Source organism: Scyliorhinus canicula, chromosome 3 (assembly GCF_902713615.1).
Source record: "Scyliorhinus canicula chromosome 3, sScyCan1.1, whole genome shotgun sequence".
Taxonomy (NCBI): Eukaryota; Metazoa; Chordata; class Chondrichthyes; order Carcharhiniformes; family Scyliorhinidae; genus Scyliorhinus; species Scyliorhinus canicula.
Genome location: NC_052148.1, coordinates 275,659,577 through 275,682,334, shown reverse-complemented (window position 1 = coordinate 275,682,334; position 22,758 = coordinate 275,659,577). Strand labels below are relative to the sequence as shown.

Below are 22,758 nucleotides of genomic sequence, written 5' to 3'. Positions count from 1 at the left end.
GTATTCTTTTCCTTAGTCATATTGTTCAGAACAGAAAAATATTGCAGACTGTGAGGTGTAGAGAAATGAGCAGAGGGCCTTGGGGACATCACTGTTGCAGCAAATGGTCATCACAGTTCCTCTGCTTCCCTACACTTTTCCAAATCATACCACTGTGCTGCATCACATCCCACGTGTCCATCTGCCCATTTCACCACCCTACCAATCTCATCCTGGAGCCTATCTTATGGTTTATTACTTTTCCAACTTTCACTGTATCTGCAAAGTTTATAATGCTACTTCGCACACCGAGTTTAGATCATCATTTCTTTCTTGGGGAGCTGTTTACATCCAGCTGAACCACTAAATTAATCCAAACAACACCCTTTCTGTAAAACGCAGGATGCCCTCAGCTCTCCAACTAAAGGCCACCTTAAATTGTGAGTTTAAGTCACCTTCATTTTAATAGACTTAATATACAGTTTATGGGGCAATTTTCCTGGAAGTGGGAAAATTGTGGAAAAACAGCCTGATCTCCTGGGAATCTGGGACTGATGTTGAAAAACAGCCTGTCTGAGCTGGGACACCGATGGATACGATGGATGTTATGGCCTTAATTACCGGTGATTGTCTAATGGGGAAACAGGTCTGTCACTGTTACACAGTCCCAGCTCCATTAGGAACCTGCTGATCGCTCAGAGCTGGCTTTAGGGCACGAGATCGGATATCATTGGATGATCTTAGCAGGTTCATGTATAAAGAAGCAGAAAAGTTGTATACAGCAAATATGTGGACATTTGGAACCGTACCCCCTGCACACTGATCCCCAAGATCATGGAATTTACAGTGCAGAAGGAGGCCATTTGGCCCATCGGGTCTGCACCAACCCTTGGAAAGAGCACCCTACTTAGGCCCACGCCTATCCCCGTAACCCCACCTAACCTTTTGGGAACTTAGGGTCAATTTTAGCATGGCCAATCCACCTAACCTGCACATCTTTGGACTGTGGGAGGAAACCGGAGCACCCGGAGGAAACCCACACACACACGGGGAGAACATGCAGACTCCACACAGACAGTGACCCGAGGCCGGAATTGAACCCGGGGCAGTTCTGAGGCAACCACATTGCTGTGGGTCTGGAGTCCCATGTAGGCCAGACCGGGTAAGGACGGCAGATTTCCTTCCCTAAAGGACATTAGTGAACCAGATGGGTTTTTTACAACAATCGGCAATGGTTCATGGTCATTGTTAGGACTTTCAATTCCAGGCGGGATTTGAACCTGGGACCCCCAAAGCATTACTCTGAGTCTCTGGTAACTAGTCCAGTGTCAATACCACTGTGCCACCGCCTCCCCTGGTGATTCTGACCACTATTTAAACCAATCCATTTGGACCTTTAGGTGGACAGCTCCATATTGTGAAGCCCTCTTGATGCCATCACCCTTTCCAGTGGCTGTGCCAATTAACCTTCCGGCCTGGGCACTGCCCTCCCTGCAATAGCTAAACAGATGGCAAATACACAGGCAGCAACCAACTGGTTTTCTCTGTAAAATAGACAGTGGGCCCGTTGCTGAAATGTTTGGGCACAGGACCCAGAAATAGTCCCGACAGACAGCAGCAGGAAATTCTGCCCTTTCTGCATGTTTTTGGAGTGGGATGGATTGCCTGGGAGAGAGCCTGGACAGGAAAATCTGCTCACACATTAACATCCAACCCATCAACATTTAAATTAGTGATTTGAAAGCTTCCTTTTTATCGGAGCTTTGTGTCTTTGATATTCCATTGCTCTTTTGGGAAGCAGGAATCATGGTTGATGCAAAGAGCCTGGAGGATGTGGAGCTGTACATTCCCCTCAACCCCACTTGCAGCTTTCAGCTGGTTTCCTAGGCAACAGGACACAGAAACACAAAGATTAACTCGTCCTTCCCATCTGTCACTGTAGCAGAGAGAGAAAAACAAGCTGGAATTTTGCCAACATACTGGCATCTAGACAGAGATCATTTTAAAAAAACCTCATTTTAACCAGAAATATCTCAGTCAGAATGATTGTGCTGAATATTGTGACAAGAATTTCCCCTGAGGTTGTGCATTTACAGAGAACTCTTTATTACGCCACTATTTCCTGCTTTGTTTTAATCCTTGGCACCATCTCTATTCCTGACCCACAATGAGGCTACTGTCCGGGGGGGGGGGGGGGGGGGGGGGGTAGAAATAACCTTCGGAAAATAACTTTGGGGAATTCAGCATTGCACAACCATTTTGAAAAATGGAAAGTAACAAGTGAAGTGATTTTATGGAATTGCCCCTGGTTGGCAGTGGGGCAGCTCCTGTGTGTCCCCAGGTTTTGCCCCTGGCTGGCAGTGGGGCAGCTACTGTGTCCCCCCAGGTTTTGCCCCTGGTTGGCAGTGGGGCAGCTCCTGTATCCCCCCAGGTTTTGCCCCTGGTTGGCAGTGGGGCAGCTCCTGTGTCCCCCCAGGTTTTGCCCCTGGTTGGCAGTGGGGCAGCTACTGTGTCCCCCCAGGTTTTGCCCCTGGTTGGCAGTGGGGCAGCTACTGTGTCCCCCCAGGTTTTGCCCCTGGTTGGCAGTGGGGCAGCTCCTGTGTCCCCCCCAGGTTTTGCCCCTGGTTGGCAGTGGGGCAGCTCCTGTGTCCCCCCAGGGTTTGCCCCTGGCTGGCAGTGGGGCAGCTACTGTGTCCCCCCAGGTTTTGCCCCTGGCTGGCAGTGGGGCAGCTCCTGTGTCCCCCCAGGGTTTGCCCCTGGCTGGCAGTGGGGCAGCTCCTGTGTGTCTGACATGAAGCTGTTGCCTCCCCAGGGTTGCTATTTGATCTGATTTACAGATTGTTTCACATTCTGTAGCTGAGTGGGGACAGGGTGATGGGCCAGTTGTGATTTCTGGGCATGCAGCATGTGGGCACTGGCTCTGACTGGCATTGCTGGGGGTACAAAGGGGCAGTTAGTGTCTCACCTGCTGGACTCTCTCCCTGTATGTCTCCATCCTCAGTCTGCAGCATCCCCTCTTCCTCCTTCTCCAGCCCCTCCAGCTCATCCTGATGTTGATGCAGGAAGAGGGCAGCTGGGTCCTCCTGGGCTCCGGAGTCTGATCCATTCGCAATGTCCATCTCCCTCCGCCGCTCCTTCCAGCCGACAGCAACCTCACTAACCTGGTCAATGCAACCTCACTAACCTGGTTAATGCAGCCTCACTAACCTGGTTAATGCAACCTCACTAACCTGGTTAATGCAACCTCACTAACCTGGTTAATGCAACCTCACTAACCTGGTTAATGCAGCCTCACTAGCCTGGTTAATGCAACCTCACTAACCTGGTTAATGCAGCCTCACTAGCCTGGTTAATGCAACCTCACTAACCTGGTTAATGCAGCCTCACTAGCCTGGTTAATGCAACCTCACTAACCTGGTTAATGCAGCCTCACTAGCCTGGTTAATGCAACCTCACTAACCTGGTTATCGCAGCCTCACTACCCCGGTTATCGCAGCCTCACTATCCGGGAGCAGCCTCACTATCCGGAGCAGCCTCACTATCCGGGAGCAGCCTCACTATCCGGAGCAGCCTCACTATCCGGAGCAGCCTCTCTCGGAGCAGAGACAAGCGGATTTGCACAGCAGCAATAATCACACTGCAGAACATCACAGACTGCAGCTACTCAGCAACACGGGGGGGGGGGGGGGGGGGTGGACACAGACCCGCCCCTGACTCAGACACAGACCCGCCCCTGACCCCCACTGTCCACACACACACACACAGACAGAGAGTGTCCCAGAGACCCCCCCCCCCACACACACACACCCACACAGTGTCCCAGAGACCCCCCCATAGTCCAGACTCGCCCTTGACCCCCCCCCCTCCCCACACACACACACACAGTGTCCCAGAGACCCCCCCATAGTCCAGACTCGCCCCTGACCCAGACACAGACCCGCCCCTGACCCCCACTGTCCACACACACACACAGACAGAGAGTGTCCCAGAGACCCCCCCCCCCACACACACACACCCACACAGTGTCCCAGAGACCCCCCCCATAGTCCAGACTCGCCCTTGACCCCCCTCCCCACACACACACAGTGTCCCAGAGACCCCCCCCCCATAGTCCAGACTCGCCCCTGACCCCCCCCCCCCCCTCCCCACACACACCCACACACCCACACAGTGTTCCAGAGACTCCCCCATAGTCCAGGCTCGCCCCTGACCCAGACACAGACCCGCCCCTGACCCCCACTGTCCACACACACACACACACAGACAGAGAGTGTCCCAGAGACCCCCCCACACACACACCCACACAGTGTCCCAGAGACCCCCCCCATAGTCCAGACTCGCCCCTGACCCCCACTGTCCACACACACACACACACAGACAGAGAGTGTCCCAGAGACCCCCCCACACACACACACACCCCCACACAGTGTCCCAGAGACCCCCCCATAGTCCAGACTCGCCCCTGACCCCCCCTCCCCACACACACACACAGTGTCCCAGAGACCCCCCCATAGTCCAGACTCGCCCCTGACCCCCCCACACACAGTGTTCCAGAGACCTACCCCACACACACAGACAGTGCCCCAGAGACCCCCCCATAGTCCAGACTCGCCCCTGACCCCCCCCCTCCCCACACACACACACAGTGTCCCAGAGACCCCCCCATAGTCCAGACTCGCCCCTGACCCCCCCCCACACACACACCCACACACACAGTGTCCCAGAGACCCCCCCATAGTCCAGACTCGCCCCTGACCCCCACTGTCCACACACACACACACAGACAGAGAGTGTCCCAGAGACCCCCCCACACACACACACACCTCCACACAGTGTCCCAGAGACCCCCCATAGTCCAGACTCGCCCCTGACCCCCCCCTCCCCACACACACACACAGTGTCCCAGAGACCCCCCCATAGTCCAGACTCGCCCCTGACCCCCCCACACACAGTGTTCCAGAGACCTACCCCACACACACAGACAGTGCCCCAGAGACCCCCCCATAGTCCAGACTCGCCCCTGATCCCCCTCCCCACACACACACAGTGTTCCAGAGACCCCCCCATAGTCCAGACTCGCCCCTGACCCCCCCACACACACCCACACACACACACACAGTGTTCCAGAGACCTACCCCACACACACACAGACAGTGTCCCAGAGACCCCCCCATAGTCCAGACTCGCCCCTGACCCCCCACACACAGTGTTCCAGAGACCTACCCCACACACACAGACAGTGTCCCAGAGACCCCCCCATAGTCCAGACTCGCCCCTGACCCCCCCCCACACACACCCACTCACACACAGACAGTGTCCCAGAGACCCCCCATAGTCCAGACTCGCCCCTGACCCCCCCCCCACACACACACCCACACACACAGTGTCCCAGAGACCCCCTACTGTCCACCCCCCCCCCCCCCACACACACAGAGTCCCTAAGGCTGTCCCCAGACTGTCCACAGACAGTCCCCGAGACCCCCCCCCCCCCCCCCCACTGTCCCTGAGACCCCTGTTATGGACCAGGGTTTAGAGCACCTCAAAGTGTATCATGGAGTTCACCTGACCCACAACTTTTACTAGATTGTGGTATGGGGAGCACACAGCCCACTCTACAGGTGTGAGACAGCATAAATGTAAAAGTAATTTTTAAAGCAAAACAATGTTTATTCTGTGAACTCAAGTTAACCTTTTTAAACATACAGTGAACATCTTAGCAACCATTAATTCAAATACAACCCCCAAATAATACACTACGTAATCCTTTAAGCTTTCCTTTTAACATCCATAAGACTTAAAACACCTTTTACCAGAAGCACATCAGGTTAAAGTCACTACTGTTATTAGTTTTAAATCACCAAGATCGATTTTCAATCTTTAGATTACAGAGAGAGATTCATACACCTTCTGGCTGTGACTGCAGCTATCCAGCTCTGAAAACTAAACTAAAACACACCCTGCCGCAAACAGCCTAAAATGAAAGTAAAAAGCTGACAAACAGCCCAGCTCCACCCACTCTCTGACATCACTGCAGTAGTAAACACCCATTTCTTAAAGGTACTCTCACTACAGATATTTATATACACACCCATTTATAAACACCCATTTCTTAAAGGTACTCTCACATGACACCTCCCCCCAAAATAATAAACCATCAACTTCAAGATGGTTTCATTTTTCACCTTTTCACTATCCTTTAGGAAATGCACACAGTAAATATACTTTTTTGTTTCAAAAAAACAACACACGCAAACAGGTTTAATAATATAGTCCATTTTTTTTCATTCGTCTTCCTCCAACTGAAATCCTTCTCGATCGACAGTCTCTTTAAACAAGAAGGTCTCTGCACCATCCGTCCATTTCTCTACGCCTCAGCATTTCTCTTTAAAGTCAGATACTTTAGTTCAATCTGATCACAGAGTCCCTTGCAATTCTTCAACACAGGAGCATCGGTTATCACAGTTTTCAGGCAGCCAAATGCTTGTTGAAAGTCCGCTGTCCACTGAAATGTTCGATGTTTCTTCAGCAAGTCCATCAATGGAGCAATCACGTACAAACCAAGAAATCGCATTATTTCCCTTCGGAAACTCCTCAAGGAAAGTGACTTGGGCTTTTCCAAATTCACTTTTGGCTACGTTTATCACCAAACCCACCTCCTGAAGTTGATCGAATAACTCCCATCAGATGTTTCAAATGTCCTGTCCATGTCTGGCTGAAAATTACCAGATCGTCGATGTATACCACACAATTGGGTAATCCTGAAACAACTTTGTTCGTTAACCGTTGAAATGTGGCTGGGGCGTTTAAAAAGTCCAATGATGACCATGAAACCATTGTCGATTGTTGTAAAAACCCATCTGGTTCACTAATGTGTGAGGTGATTCACTTTGGAAAGAATAACAGGAAAGCGGAATATTTGGCTAATGGTAAAATTCTTGGCAGTGTGGATGAGTAGAGGGATCTCGGTGTCCATGTACATAGATCCCTGAAAGTTGCCACCCAGGTTGATAGGGTTGTGAAGAAGGCCTATGGTGTGATGGCCTTTAATGGTAGAGGGATTGAGTTCCGGAGCCATGAGGTCATGTTGCAGTTGTACAAAACTCTGGTACGGCCGCATTTGGAGTATTGCGTACAGTTCTGGTCGCCTCATTATAGGAAGGACGTGGAAGCTTTGGAACGGGTGCAGAGGAGATTTACCAGGATGTTGCCTGGTATGGAGGGAAAATCTTATGAGGAAAGGCTGATGGACTTGAGGTTGTTTTCGTTAGAGAGAAGAAGGTTAAGAGGTGACTTAATAGAGGCATACAAAATGATCAGAGGGTTAGATAGGGTGGACAGCGAGAGCCTTCTCCCGCGGATGGAGGTGGCTAGCACGAGGGGACATAGCCTTAAATTGAGGGGTAATAGATATAGGACAGAGGTCAGAGGTGGGTTTTTTACGCAAAGAGTGGTGAGGCCGTGGAATGCCCTACCTGCAACAGTAGTGAACTCGCCAACATTGAGGGCATTTAAAAATTTATTGGATAAGCATATGGATGATAAGGGCATAGTGTAGGTTAGATGGCCTTTAGTTTTTTTTCCATGTCGGTGCAACATCGAGGGCCGAAGGGCCTGTACTGCGCTGTATCGTTCTATGTTCTATGTTCTAATGTCCTTTAGGGAAGGAAATCTGCCGTCCTTACCCGGTCTGGCCTACATGTGACTCCAGACCCACAGAAATGGCCAAGCAAACCATTCCGTTCAAGGGCAATTAGGGATGGGCAACAAATGCTAGCCCAGCCAGCCCAAGAACAAGCAAAATAGTGGGTAAGATTTTAGAACAATATGGGGGGGAAAAAATCAACAGGTACCTGAAAAAGTTTGAGTTAATTAAGGAGAGCCATTCTGGATTTGTAAAAGGCAGATTGTGTTTGACGAATCTAATTGAATTTTTGGTGAAGTCACAGAGAACTTGATGAAGGGTGCGGAAAATAAAAACAGGGGGGTAACATATTGGACATTGATAGAAGAATGGCCAGCTAACAGGAAGCAGAGTGGGTATAAATGGGTATGTTTCTGGTTGGCAAGGGGGTAATGAATCGAGTGCCACAGGGATCTGCGCTGGGATCGCTATTGTTTACAATTTATACAAATAACTCGAAGGAAGGGACTAAAGTATTGTTTGCTAAATGTACTAAGATAGGTCAGAAAGTAAGTTGTGAAGAGGACATAAGGAGGCTTCAAAGGGACAGAAACAGGTTATGTGAGGGGGCAAAGATCTGGAAAATGGAGTGTCATTTGGGAAAATGTGAAATTGTCCATTTTGGCAAGAACAATAAAAAATAATCTTATTATCTGGGTTTGTATCCACTGGTTTAGAAGAGTCAGAGGCAACTTAATTGAAGCCTTTAAAGATGCTGAGGGGTGTTGACAGGGTGGATGTGGAGAGGATGTTTCCTCTTGTGGGAGAATCTGGAATGTGGCGTCACTGGTTAAAAATAACGGTGTTGCCCATTTAGATGGGCGATGAGGAGGATTTTTCTCTCTCAGAGAGGGTGAGTCTCTGGAACTCTCTTCCCAAAAGGCAGCGGTAGCAGAGATTGAATATTTATAAGGCAGAGCAAGATAGATTCTTGATTAACAAGGGGTGAAAGGTGATCATGGGCGGCCAGGAATTTGGGGGTGAGGTTACAATCAGATCAGCCATTATCGTATTGAATGGTGGGTCAGGCTCGAGGGGCCGAGTGGCCCCCCCCCCCCGCCCCTGATTTGTCTGTTCATATGAAGGGAATGTGGGCCGGGATTCTCCGAGCCCGCACCGGGTTGCAGAATCACAGGGTGGGGCGCGAGAATGCCACCACGCCACACCAATGGCGGGCAACCAGGCGACCGGAGAATGGCCGCCAAAGGGAACAAAGAAGTCCCCAAGCGAATGCGTTTAGCCGCGTGTTTCCCGGCACTCGCATGCTGAGAAACACGTAGATATTCACCACTACTCGTGTTTGAACAAGGGGCCTGACTGGGGGGACGAGCTGCCGAGGTCGCACATAGCCCCGTGTTTTACAACAGGGAGCTCCGTTCGCAGGAACTCCCCGTGGTAACAAGGAATCGGGACGCCATTTAACATTTTTTAAAACCCTGACCTCCCCCAGCCTGAAGCCAACATGGGAGGTTCCCCCCTCCCAACACCCACAGTGGGCAAACCTGGCCCAAACACACACACACACAAAAATGCCAGCTTCGCACCTTGGCATTGCCAACCAGGCAGTGCCCCTGCCAGCTGGAAGTGCCACCTGGGTACCTTGGCAATGCCAGGGTGGCACCCAGGTGGCACTGCCAGGGTGCCAGGCTGGCACTGCTCGGGCACTCAGGTAGCACCAGCAGTACTAGGGCACCACCCTGTCCAAAGGGAGGCAGCTGTGGGCCTCCAATCCCTGGGGAGACCCCCACGAGCGCCATGCCATCTGGTCCCTGTTTGTGGGGACCAATACCAAATGGGTGGGAGGGGTCTTTGATTATGCTGCCCGCTTTCCCAAGGCAGCGGGAGGTACAGACAGAGTCAATGGATGGGAGGCAGGTTCGTGTGATGGACTGGGCTGTGTTCACGATTCTCGGGTCCTCGGTTTCTTCGGGTCCTGGGCCGAGCAGTTGCCATACCAGGCTGTGATGCAGCCAGATAGGATGCTTTCTATAGTGCATCTGTAAAAGTTGGTAAAGGTTAATGTGGACATGCCGAATTTCCTTAGTTTCCTGAGGAAGTATAGGCGCTGTTGTGCTTTCTTGGTGATAGCGTCGATGTGAGTGGACCAGGACAGATTTTTGGAGATGTGCACCCCTAGGAATTTGAAACTACTAGCCATCTCCACCTCGGCTCCGTTGATGCTGACAGGGGTGTGTACAGTACTTGCTTCCTGAAGTCAATGACCAGCTCTTTAGTTTTGCTGGCATTGAGGGAGAGATTGTTGTCGTTACACCACTCCACTAGGTTCTCTATCTCCCTCCTGTATTCTGACTCGTCGTTATTCAAGATCCGGCCCACTATGGCCGTGTCGTCAGCAAACTTGTAGATGGAGTTGGAACCAAATTTTGGCACACGGTCGTGTGTGTACAGGGAGTAGAGTAGGGGGCTAAGTACGCAGCCTTGCGGGGCCCCGGTATTGAGGACTATCGTGGAGAAGATGTTGTTGTTTATTCTTACTGATTGTGGTCTATGGGTCAGAAAGTCAAGGATCCAGTTGCAGAGTGGAGAGCCAAGTCCTAGGTTTTGGAGCTTTGATATGAGCTTGGCTGGGATTATGGTGTTGAGGCGGAGCTGTAGCCAATAAATAGGCGTCTGATGTAGGAGTCCTTGTTGTCAATCTGACTTCGGAAGCTGTGATGGTGGGTGTGGGTGTGTTATGGGCTGCTGGAGCACTCAACAACGGATCGTTGGTTACCTGCATGAACCGAGCATAGAATGCATAGAGTTCATTGGGGAGGGGTGCGTTACTAGTGGAGATACTGCTCGGCTTCACTTTGGTAAACAGCGGTTTTCCCAAAGGGTCAGTCTGGGAACGCTGGTTTGTTTGCTGCATAAAAATTATTTGAATCTTGGAATATAGGGTAACATTTAAAAATTTGCCAATGATACAAAGTTGAAGGAGTTGTAGTGAGGATGATACAAGTTGTCTGCAACAGGAAATAGACAAGCCAGCAGGGTGGCCAGACAAGTGACCGATGGAATTCATTATCAGAGAAATGTGAGGTGATACATTTTGACATATGGGATAGAGAAAGGCAATGCAGGTTTTAATGGCACAATTCTAAAGAGTGTGCAGGAACAGAGGAACCCGCGGTGTATGTAAATGAATCTGAGAAAGTGGTTGGACATATTGAGAGTGTGATTTGCAAAGCAAATGGGATCCTGGGCTTCATAACTAGAGGCAATGACAGAAAAAGCAGGGAAAAAGAGACATGCTGTAAAGATTGTAGCCTTGCACTCACCAGGTCAGATGGAAGAATGCCAAATTTCAAAGGGAACAACAATGCATGAGTCAAGGGGTGGGATTGGTTAACAAATTGCCTCTGATTGCTCAAGGTCTTACCATTGCACCAGGGAGTATTGTCCCCACACTTTTGTTTTATCAAAAGGTGCAATTATGGATGCATTCCCTTTGCCTGCCTGGGACAGGCCATGCATATGAATAGATGAACCTACAGCAAACGTAAGTGAGCCACATTGTAAATCAGACTGATAATCTTAAATTGGTTGTCAGTATAATTTTTAGCACACTCAGGATTGCTAAGCAAGTGTTGCTCTATTGCAGAAACACAATGGACACTATGTTCTCAGGTTTATAAGTTGGTTGAGTCCAGTCAGTACCCTGCCTATTGCGGGCAGCCAAAGGGTTGTCCTGTTTGATAATACATTGTTCCTTTGAAATTCAACATTCTTGTGTGGGTCCTAAGAAGTGCAAGATGAAAATCTTCAACAGCATTTCTCTTTTTTCAGGAATACACGGATTCTGTACTAAGTGACTAGAAGCAGGGAAAATATGCAGAACCTTCATAAAGTTCTGGTTCGCCCCAACTAGAGTATTGCTTTCAATTCCGGTCAGCGTACTTTAGGAAGGATGTGAAAGCCATTGCGAGGTTGTGAAAGAGATTTACCAGAATGGCTCCGGGGATGAGGGATTTCAGGTTGGAAAAGCTCTGATTGTTCTGAGATTGAGGAGAGATTTGGTACAGGTGTACAGGATTATGGCAGGTTTGGATAATTTAGCCAAGGAAAAAATCTTCCCATTGGCTGATGGTTCAAGGATCAGGGAAGATAAATGCAAAGTTTTGGGAAATACATGCAGGGGCGATGTGAGGAAGAATTATTTTAACGCATTGATTGGTAATGACCTGGAACTTTCTCCCATGTGGGGGGTGGGATCAATCAGTAATTTCGAAAAAAAGTTGGATAGACACTTGAAGGAAATAATGGGGGTTGAGTGGGGTCGGAATGGACAGCCTGGCAGGGAGTCAGCAGAGATATGGTGAGATAATGGCCTCCTTCTGTGCCTTATTTGACCCTCTGACTTTCTAAGAAGCAAGTTCAATTGAGTTCAGAATGTTGTAGGATATTTGGTCCAGAGAATAAGAAATAGACTTATTGTCACAAGTAGGCTTCAATGAAGTTACTGTGAAAAGCCCCTAGTCGCCCCATTCCGGTGCCTGTTCGGGGAGGCTGGTACGGGAATTGAACCATGCTGCTGGCTTGCCTTGATCTGCTTTTAAAAGCCAGCAATTTAGCCCAGTGTGCTAAACCAGCCCCCAACGAAAAGGGGGGGAGTGGCAGAAGCAGGTTAAACAGATGGTCGGAGTCTAGTGACAGAGAGGCTGATGAATTCCTCACACCTGGGAGAGGAAGGTGGGGGGGAGGGTGGGGGGTGAGGGTGGCGGTGAGGGTGGGGGGGAGGGTGGCCGGGAGGGTGGGGGGGAGGGTGGTGGGAGGGTGGGGGGGAGGGTGGAGGGGAGGGTGGAGGGGAGGGTGGAGGGGAGGGGGGAGGGGAGGAGGGTGAGGGTGGGAGGGGGTGGGGGGGAGGGTGGGGGCGGGGAGGGTGGGCGAGGAGGGTGGGGGAAGGGTGGGGGGAGGGTGGGAGGGGAGGGTGGGGTTGGGGGGCAGGGTGGAGGGGGCGGTGGGGGAGGTGGAGGGGAGTGGTGGGGCGGGAGGGTGGGGGAGGGTGGGCAGGAGGGTGGGGGAGGGTGGGGGAGGGTGGGGGTGGAGGGTGGGGGGAAGGGGGTGGGGGAGGGTGGAGGGGAGGGTGGAGGGAGGGAGGGTGGAGGGCGGGGGGGGGGAGGGGGGTGGGGGGAGGGTGGGGGGGAGGGGGGGGGAGGGTGGGGGGAGCGTGGGGGGAGGGGAGGGCGGAGGGTGGAGGGGAGGGTGGAGGGGAGGGTGGGGGGAGGGTGGGGGGGGGGTGGTGGGGAGGTGGAGGGGAGGGTGGGGGAGGGAGGGTGGAGGGGAGGGGGGGGAGGGTGGGGGGGAGGGGGAGGGGGAGGGTGGTGGGGAGGGTGGGGGGGAGGGTGGGGGGGAGGGTGGAGGGGAGGGTGTGGGTGGGGGGGAGGGTGGGGAGGGTGGGGGGAGGGTGGGGGGGGAGGGTGGGGGGGAGGGTGGAGGGGAGGGGTGGGGAGAGGGGGGGGAGGGGGGGGGGAGGGTGGAGGGGGAGGGTGGGGGGGAGGGTGGGGGGGAGGGTGGGGGAGGGGGGAGGGGAGGGGGAGGAGGGTGGAGGGGAGGGTGGGGGGAGGGTGGGGGAGGGGGGGGGGGAGGGGGTGGGGGAGGTGTAGGAGGGCGGGGTGGGGGGGGGGGAGGGTGGGGGGAGGGGGGGGAGGGTGGGGGAGGGTGGGGGGAGGGTGGGGGAGGGTGGGGGGAGGGTGGGGGGAGGGTGGGGGAGGGGGGAGGGGAGGGGAGGGTGGAGGGGAGGGTGAGGGGAGGGTGGGGAGGGTGGGGGGAGGGTGGGGGGAGGGTGGGGGAGGGGGGGGAGGGGGGGGGAGGGTGGGGGAGGTGGAGGAGGGGGGGGTGGGGGGGGGTGGGGAGGGGGGGGAGGGTGGGGGAGGGTGGGGGAGGGTGGGGGGAGGGTGGGGGAGGGTGGGGGGAGGGTGGGGGGAGGGTGGGGAGGGGGGGGGGAGGGTGGGGGGGAGGGGGGGGAGGGGGGGGGGGGGGAGGGGGGGGGGGGAGGGGGAGGGGAGGGGGAGGGAAGGGTCGAGGGGAGGGTGGGGAAGGGTGGGGGGAGGGTGGAGGGGAGGGTGGGGGGAAGGTGGAGGGAGGGTGGGGGAGGGTGGGGGAGGTGGTAGGAGGGCGGGGTGGGGGGGGTGGGGAGGGTGGGGGAAGGGTGGGGCAGGGTGGGGGAGGGTGGGGGGAGGGTGGGGAGGGTGGGGGGAGGATGGGGGAGGGGGGGAGGGGAGGGTGGAGGAGGGTGGAGGGGAGGGTGGAGGAGGGTGGAGGGGAGGGTGGAGGGGAAGGTGGAGGGGAGGGTGGAGGAGGGTGGAGGGGAGGGTGGAGGGGAGGGTGGAGGGGAGGGTGGAGGGGAGGGTGGGGGGAGGGTGTGGGGGAGGGTGGGGGGAGGGTGGGGGGGGGTGGAGGGGAGGGTGGGGGGAGGGTGGAGGGGAGGGTGGAGGGGAGGGTGGAGGAGGGTGGAGGGGAGGGTGGGGGAGGGTGGAGGGGAGGGTGGGGGGAGGGTGGAGGAGGGTGGAGGGGAGGGGGGAGGAGGGTGGAGGGGAGGGTGAGGGGAGGGTGTGGGTGAGGGTGTGGGGGAGGGTGGGGGGGAGGGTGGGCGGAGGGTGGAGGGGAGGGTGGGGGGAGGGTGGGGGGGGGGGGGGGAGGGTGTGGGGGGAGGGTGTGGGGGAGGGTGGGGGAGGGGGGAGGGGAAGGTGGAGGGGAGGGTGGGGGGAGGGTGGGGGAGAGGGCGGGGGAGGGTGGGGGGGAGGGGAGGGGGGGGGGGGAGGGTGGAGGAGAGGGTGGGGGGGAGGGGGGAGGGGGGAGGTGTGTGGGAGGGGAGGGTGGGGGGGAGGGTGGGGGGAGGAGGGCGGGCGGATGGTGGGGGGAGTGTGGAGGGGAGGGTGGGGAGAGGGTGGAGGGAAGGTGGAGGGGAAGGTGGAGGGGAGGGTGGAGGGAGGGTGGAGGGGAGGGTGGAGGGGAGGGTGGGGGGGGGAGGGTGGGGGGGAGGGTGGAGGGGAGGGTGGGGGGAGGGAGGGGGGAGGGGCGTGTGGAGGGGAGGGTGGGGGGAAGGGTGGAGGGGAGGGTGGGGGGAGGGGGGGAGGGAGGGGGGAGGGGCGTGTGGAGGGGAGGGTGGGGGGAAGGGTGGAGGGGAGGGTGGGGGGGAGGGGAGGGTGAGGGGAGGGTGGAGGGGAGGGTGGGGGGGGGGTGGGGGGAGGGTGGGGGGAAGGGTGGAGGGGAGGGGGGAGGGAGGGGGGAGGGGCGTGTGGAGGGAAGGGTGGGGGGGGGGTGGAGGGGAGGGTGGGGGGTGGGTGGTGGGGAGGGCGGGGGGAGGGTGGGGGAGGGGGGGGGAGGGTGGGGGGGCGGCTAGAGGGTTTTAAGAAAATGGTTCTTCATGGGGAAAGGTAGACTTGATTATCTTTGCAATTCAAGATAATCCTGAGTAGTGAGAGGTTTTGGCAGAGGACAGAAATGTTATGTAGCTTTCCATCTTCATTTACATCTGCCGCAAAATAGCCTCCAGCACCGATTGTGTAGAGGAATAACCCACGTCTGAGCCAGACAACAGATAACAATGTATTAGCTCACTGGGCTAAATCGCTGGCTTTAAAAGCAGACCAAGCAGGCCAGCAGCACGGTTCGATTCCCGTACCAGCCTCCCCGAACAGGTGCTGGAATGTGGCGACTAGGGGCTTTTCACAGTAACTTCATTGAAGCCTACTCGTGACAATAAAGGGATTTTCATTTTTCATTTAAATAAAGTCATAGGGAAGACACCAATTAAACAAGGACGGTCTGTGGTTGCAATCCTCCCACCGGCTGGCCCCCACAGCGGAGCCAGGAGCGAGTGGTGAATGGCGAGAGAGGCTCCAATCAGGCTTCATGCCGGACGGAAGACCTCACGCAGGTCACCTGTGATGCCCTGTGTGATCTGGATCACGTCTTAAAGGCTCATTTAAATATGCACCGTCACGTTGACGCCGCTTTCAACCGCTGCCCAGGAGTCGCCGGCCACACCGGCGAGGCCCCAATCGGGCACCACCCAGTGCTGGTCTCTACAAGTGAAGACCAGATGTGATGGCCACACGGGGATCTTGGAGGCCATTGGCATCTCCGGGTGGTCTGGGACAGGGCAGGGTGGTACCCTGGCACTCCCCCCGGCACCCAGGCACCCTGCCAGTCACAGCCTGGCACTGCCAGGGTGCTAGGTCAGCACAGCCAAGGGTGAGGGTCTGAGTAGGGCCATGCCCATGAAGGGGGGGGGGGGCTGAGAGGGGCCTCATAAAGGGGGGTGAAGGGGAGGTGGTCCAGAAATGGGGGGCAGGAAGAGCAGGGGGGGGGGCTCTGACAAAGGAGACACCCAGCAACCCCATAGCGGAGTGTCCTCACTGTGGTAGGGGGGGATGGAGGGGGGCGATAATGATCATGTCTGCAGGGGGTGGCATTGCCCGAGGATGGGGGGGTGTGGGGGTACCTCAAGCTCACTGAGAGATCAGGGCACCTTTTCAAAATGGCGGCGTGATCTCATACCGCCGAGTTCAGCTCCCCAGTGTTGATAAGATTTCAAAGTGGGCTGGACGAGGAGAAACTCCCCAAGGCCCAAAAGCTGACAGGGCTGGATTCTCCATCGGTGAGATCCTCTACTTCGCAGGCAGTGCACTCGCGCACATGGGCTTCCCAACAGCCAGCGAGAAACATCCGGCCAAACCCGCCCAAAATGGGAAATGGTTTGGTTGAATTGCGCCCTCTAACGCTAATTGGCAGCTCAGTCTCTTGTTCTGGTGTTTCTGTTGCTGTATTTCACCCCTTTCTACTGAGCAGCCCTGTGATATCCCCACTTCCACCTTCTCTCAGCCTCTATATTGAACCACCTCTCACCCTCTGTGATTTTGGACCAATGACTTCACCATTCTGATGTAACAGGGGCAGATGTATCAGAGGAGAGGGGGGAGGAATTTCGCTGTTGTACTTTGACCCCATAAAGCAGCGGCAGTCAAAATGAGAACAAGGCCCTGCTGCAGCGGGATTCTCCGTCAGCGGAATCCTCCGCTTCACCGACAACGCCCGCGAGTTTGCCGACAGCGTAGGAGCGGCCACAATGGGAAACCCCATTGCCCGGAGGCGGGAAGGGAGGATCTCGCTGTCGGCGGGGGTGCACCGCGTTGGAAAACACAGCTGGCCGACCGGAGAATTTTGATTTGTGTCTTTCCCGGCAGCTAATCGACGTTGAAACATTTCCTGAATCCCACTTCTATCAGGATCTAGTTCTCAGCTTCCCAGCTCTGAGAATTCCTGAACCAGTTTGTCTATTCCATGGGGCCAGCTCATTAACATCACTAATGTACAGATCAATGGATACGTGTTTAAAAATTCCTCTCTTGACATTTAAGAAGCATTTGGATTGCATTTGCAATCCCAGAGCAGACAACGTTTGGGCCAAGTGTTGGCAAATGGGATTAGAATGGTGAGGTGCTTGTATTGGACTGGTGCAGACAAAGAACAAAGAAAAGTACAGCACGGGAACAGGCCCTTCGGCCCTCCAAGCCCGTGCCGACCATGCTGCCCGTCTAAACTAAAATCTTCTACACTTCCTTCTACACTTGGGGCAGCACAAGTGACTAACACTGTGGCTTCACAGCGCCAGGGTCCCAGGTTCGATTCCCCGCTGGGTCACTGTCTGTGCGGAGTCTGCACGTTCTCCCCGTGTCTGCGTGGGTTTCCTCCGGGGACTCCGGTTTCCTCACACAGTCCAACAATGTGCAGGTTAGGTGGACTGGCCACGCTAAATTTCCCATAGTTTCCAAAAAGGTTAGGAGGGGTTCTTGGGTTACAGGAATAGGGTGGAAGCGAGGGCTTAAGTTGGTCGGTACAGACTCGATGGGCTGATTGGCCTCGTTCTGCACTGTATGTTCTATGTTCTATGTTCCTTTGTCCGTATCCCTCTATTCCCATCCTATTCATGTATTTGTCAAGATGCCCTTAAATGTCAATATCGTCCCTGCTTCCACCACCTCCTCCGGCAGCGAGTTCCAGGCACCCACTACCCTCTGTGGAAGAAACTTGCCTCATACTTCTCCTCTAAACCTTGCCCCTTGCACATTAAACCTATGCCCCCTAGTAATTGACCCCGCTACTCTGATTATCCACTCTATCAGGTCGCCCATCAACCTGCGTCGTTCCAGTGAGAACAAACCGAGTTTATTCAACCTCTCCTCATAGCTAATGCCCTCCATACCAGGCAACATCCTGGTAAATCTCTTCTGCACCCTCTCTAAAGCCTCCACATCCTTCTGGTAGTGTGGCGACCAGAATTGAACACTATACTCCAAGTGTGGCCTAACTAAGGTTCTATACAGCTGCAACATGATTTGCCAATTTTTATACTCAATGCCCCGGCCAATGAAGGCAAGCATGTCGTATGCCTTCTTGACTACCTTCTCCACCTGTGTGGCCGAACTAAGGTTCTATACAGCTGTAAGATGCGATGGGCCGAAGGGCCTTTTCTGTGCAGTCTGACTCTGTGATTCTATGACAGGAGAATGGGGCTGATACATATCTGAATTTTCCATCGGCCAATCAGTTCCACCCGACAGCTTACTCAGGTGAAGAGAAGTGAAACTAAAACATTTAGTGGAGTTGGATAACGATTAACGATCGATGAGTAAATTGCTTTCAAGTCACTGGTGAAATGGGCATTTCCGTGGCTGATGAAATTCAACATAGAATGATGTGGAGTAACAGTCTAAACCAAATGGTGACATTTTAAATGGGTGAGGGAGTGGGGGGTTGGAGAATGCCAAATGTATTATAGTGTGGCAGCATGTTATTATGGTCAATAGTTTGAGGGTAAGGGATAAACATTTTAGGACTGAGGTGAGGAGAAATCTCTTCACCCAGAGAGCGGGGAATCTGTGGAATTCACTCCCACAGAAAGTAGTTGAGGCCAAAACATTGTGTAATTTCAGGAAGGAATTAGATACAGAGCGTGGGGCTAAAGGGATCAAGGGATATGGGAGGGGGGGGGGGGGGGGGGATCAGGGTATTGAACCTGATGATCAGCAATGATCATAATGAATGGGGAAGTAGACTCAAAGGGCTGAATGGCCTCCTTCTGCTTCTATTTTCTATTTATGTTTCTGTGTAATAAGCTTGATGACAAACCTAATTGATCTTTAATTGGTCATTTTAATATGCCCCCCGATGTTATGGAGGAAGGTTGGGGATGGGTAGAAGGTGGTGGGGTGGGTGCCCACCTCATTATACGTGCCCCCCTCTGTGGGAAACATGCCCACTGGGTACACAGAGTACAAAAACAAAGCACTTATGTGGAAATGTTATAAATCACTGATTAGAGCTGAGCTGTAGGATTGTGTTAGCAAGGATATCAAGTTCTTGGAGAGGGTACAGTGGAAATTTACCAAGCTGGTGCCAGCGAACAGCTAATATACTGATATAGCCAGACTCGGGAAACTGAAATCGGTCTCCTCTGGGGAATCACAGAATTGTTACATCATAGATAGAGGCCATTGGGTCCGTTCTGCCTACATCAGCTGGTCCAAATCAGCAATTCCCCTCACCTTCTCTCAGTAACCCTGCACATTTTCCCTTTTCAGGTAACATTCTAATTCCCTTTGGAATAACTCAATTAAACCTACCTCCCCCAAACTCTCAGGCAGATTGAACCTACCTCCCCCAAACTCTCAGGCAGATTGAACCTACCTCCATCAAACTCTCAGGCAGATTAAACCTACCTCCATCAAACTCTCAGGCAGATTAAACCTACCTCCATCAAACTCTCAGGCAGATTAAACCTACCTCCATCAAACTCTCAGGCAGATTAAACCTACCTCCATCAAACTCTCAGGCAGATTGAACCTACCTCCCCCAAACTCTCAGGCAGATTGAATCTACCTCCCCCAAACTCTCAGGCAGATTGAATCTACCTCCCCCAAACTCTCAGGCAGATTAAACCTACCTCCATCAAACTCTCAGGCAGATTAAACCTACCTCCATCAAACTCTCAGGCAGATTGAACCTACCTCCATCAAATAGGGTTAAGGAAAATCCCAAGGCTTTTTACATGTACATAAAAAGCAAGAGGGTGGCCAGGGAAAGGGTTGGCCCACTGAAGGATAGGCAAGGGAATCTATGTGTGGAGCCAGAGGAAATGGGTGAGGTACTAAATGAATACTTTGCATCAGTATTCACCAAAGGGAAGGAATTGGTGGATGTTGAGTCTGGAGAAGGGTGTGTAGATAGCCTGGGTCACATTGAGATCCAAAAAGACGAGGTGTTGGGCGTCTTGAAAAACATTAAGGTGGATAAGTCCCCAGGGCCGGATGCAATCTACCCCAGAATACTGACGGAGGCTAGAGAGGAAATTGCTGAGGCCTTGACAGAAATCTTTGGATCCTCACTGTCTTCAGGTGATGTCCCGGAGGACTGGAGAATAGCCAATGTTGTTCCTTTGTTTAAGAAGGGTAGCAAGGATAATCCAGGGAACTGCAGGCTGGTGAGCCTTAAGTCAGGGGTAGGGAAATTAACATAGAACATACAGTGCAGAATGAGGCCATTTGGCCCATCGAGTCTGCACCGACCCACTTAAGCCTTCACTTCCACCCCATCCCCCAAACCCCAATAACCACTCCTAACATTTTTTGGACACTAAGGGCAATTTATCACGGCCAATCCACCTAACCTGCACGTCTTTGGTCTGTGGGAGGAAACAAGAGCACCCGGAGGAAACCCACGCAGACACGGGGAGAACGTGCAGACTCCGCACAGACAGTGACCCAGCAGGGAATCGAACCTGGGACCCTGGTGCTGTGAAGCCACAGTGCTAACTACTATGCTACCATGCTGCCCAATTACTGGAGAGAATTCTTCGAGACAGGATCCACTCCCATTTGGAAACAAATGGACGTATTAGCGAGAGGCAGCAAGGTTTTGTGAAGGGGAGGTTGTGTCTCACTAACTTGAGAGAGTTTTTCGAGGAGGTCACAAAGATGATTGATGCAGGAAGGGCAGTGGATGTTGTCTATATGGACTTCAGTAAGGCCTTTGACAAGGTCCCTCATGGCAGACTGGTACAAAAGGTGTAAGTCACATGAGATCAGAGGTGAGCTGGCAAGATGGATACAGAACTGGCTAGGTCATAGAAGGCAGAGAGTAGCAATGGAAGGGTGCTTTCTGATTGGAGGGCTGTGACAGGTGGTGTTCCACAGGGATCAGTGCTGGGACCTTTGCTGTTCGTAGTATATATAAATGATTTGGAGGAAAATGTAACTGGTCTGATTAGTAAGTTTGCGGGCAACACAAAGGTTGGTGGAATTGTGGATAGCGATGAGGACTATCAGAGGATACAGCAGGATTTAGACCATTTGGAGACTTGGGCGGAGAGATGGCAGATGGAGTTTAATCCGGACAAATGTGAGGTAATGCATTTTGGAAGGTCTAATGCAGGTAGGGAATATACAGTGAATGGTAGAACCCTCAAGAGTATTAACAGTCAGAGAGATCTGGGTGTACAGGCCCACAGGTCACTGAAAGGGGCAACACAGGTGGAGAAGGTAGTCAAGAAGGCATACAGCATGCTTACCTTCATTGGCCGGGGCATTGAGTATAAGAATTGGCAAGTCATGTTGCAGCTGTATAGAACTTTAGTTAGGCCACACTTGGAGTATAGTGTTCAATTCTGGTCGCCACACTACCAGGAGGATGTGGAGGCTTTAGAGAGAGTGCAGAAGAGATTTACCAGGATGTTGCCTGGTATGGAGGGCATTCGCTATGAGGAGCGGTTGAAGAAACTCTGCTTGTTCTCACTGGGACAATGGAGGTTGAGGGGCGACCTGATAGAGGCCTACAAAATTATGAAGGGCATAGACAGGATGGATGGTCAGAGACTATTTCCCAGGGTAGAGGGGTCAATTACTAGGGGGCATAGTTTAAGGTGCGAGGGGTAATGTTTAGAGGAGATGTATGAGGCAGGTTTTTTACACAGAGGGTAGTGGATGCCTGGAACTCGCTGCCGGAGGAGGTGGTGGAAGCAGGGACGATAGTGATGTTTAAGGGGCATCTTGATAAATACATGAATAGGATGGGAATAGAGGGATACGGACCCCGGAAGTGTAGAAGATTTTAGTTTAGACGGGCAGCATGGTCGGCGCAGGCTTGGAAGGCCGAAGGGCCTGTTCCTGTGCTGTACTTTTCTTTGTTCTTTGTTCAAACTCTCAGGCAGTGCATTTGTTACCCTAACCATTCACTGTGTGAAAAACCTCCCTTCACATCATCACATTTGCTTCTTTTTCCAATCACTTTACATCTGTCCCTCTCATTCTCAATTATTCCACCAATGGGAACAGTTTCTCTCTCTACTCTGTCCAGACCCCGCATGATTTTGAACATCTCTGTCAAGTCTCATCTCCGCCTTCTCTACTCCAAGGAAAACAATCCTAACTCTGGAAGGAGGAATGGAGGCATAGTCTATTTTCTAAATGGGAAAAGTCTTTGGAAATCAGATACACAAAGGGACTTAGGGGTCCTAACTCATGATTCCCTTAAGGTTAACGTGTAGGTTCAGTCGGCAATTAGGGAGATAAATGCAATGTTAGCATTCATGTCAATAGGGCTAGAATACAAGACCAGGGATGTACTGCTGAGGCTGTATAAGGCTCTGGTCAGACCCCATTTGGAGTATTGTGAGCAGTTTTGGGACCCGTATCCAAGGAAGGATTTGCTGGCCTTGGAGGGGCTCCAGAGGAGGTTCACAAGAATGATCCCTGGAATAAAGGACTTGTCATATGAGGAGTGATGTGTTATGTACTCTGGGATAACACCGGCTGCAACTCAATGCAGCTTTGACCAAAAGATCCTCCAGACTTTGAAGTAAGTTCAATGTGATTTATTGAACCATGAGCACAGTTCTCTGTGAGTTTGACTCTCCTGCTAATCTTGCTATTGTAACTCAGTCTAACTAACCAGTCTGCTCTAAGCCATGTGGTGGGTGTGATGCTTCTGATCTGTCCCTGTCCTATTCTCTAAGTGTCGCCTGTGGAAAGAGACAGAGCATGTGTGCCCTGTCCTTATATATCGTGGGCAGAACGCCCCCCCTCCCATGCCTCGTT

At 53.1% G+C, this 22,758-nt stretch overlaps 1 protein-coding gene across 3 annotated transcripts in view; it reads right to left on the bottom strand.

Moving 5' to 3' along the window:
* The window catches only part of LOC119963575 (clathrin light chain A-like), a 52,478-nt gene extending 49,130 nt beyond the window's left edge, over nt 1-3,348 (bottom strand). The window contains exon 1 of one of the 3 annotated variants that reach the window (XM_038792905.1): nt 2,945-3,348. In XM_038792905.1, coding sequence (XP_038648833.1) covers nt 2,945-3,098 — 154 coding nt within the window. In that variant the 5' untranslated portion in view covers nt 3,099-3,348. The remainder of the gene's footprint in view (nt 1-2,944) is intronic. The other 2 variants (XM_038792906.1, XM_038792904.1) reach the window with 2 other exon arrangements.
* Between the last annotated feature and the right edge of the window lie 19,410 nt (nt 3,349-22,758).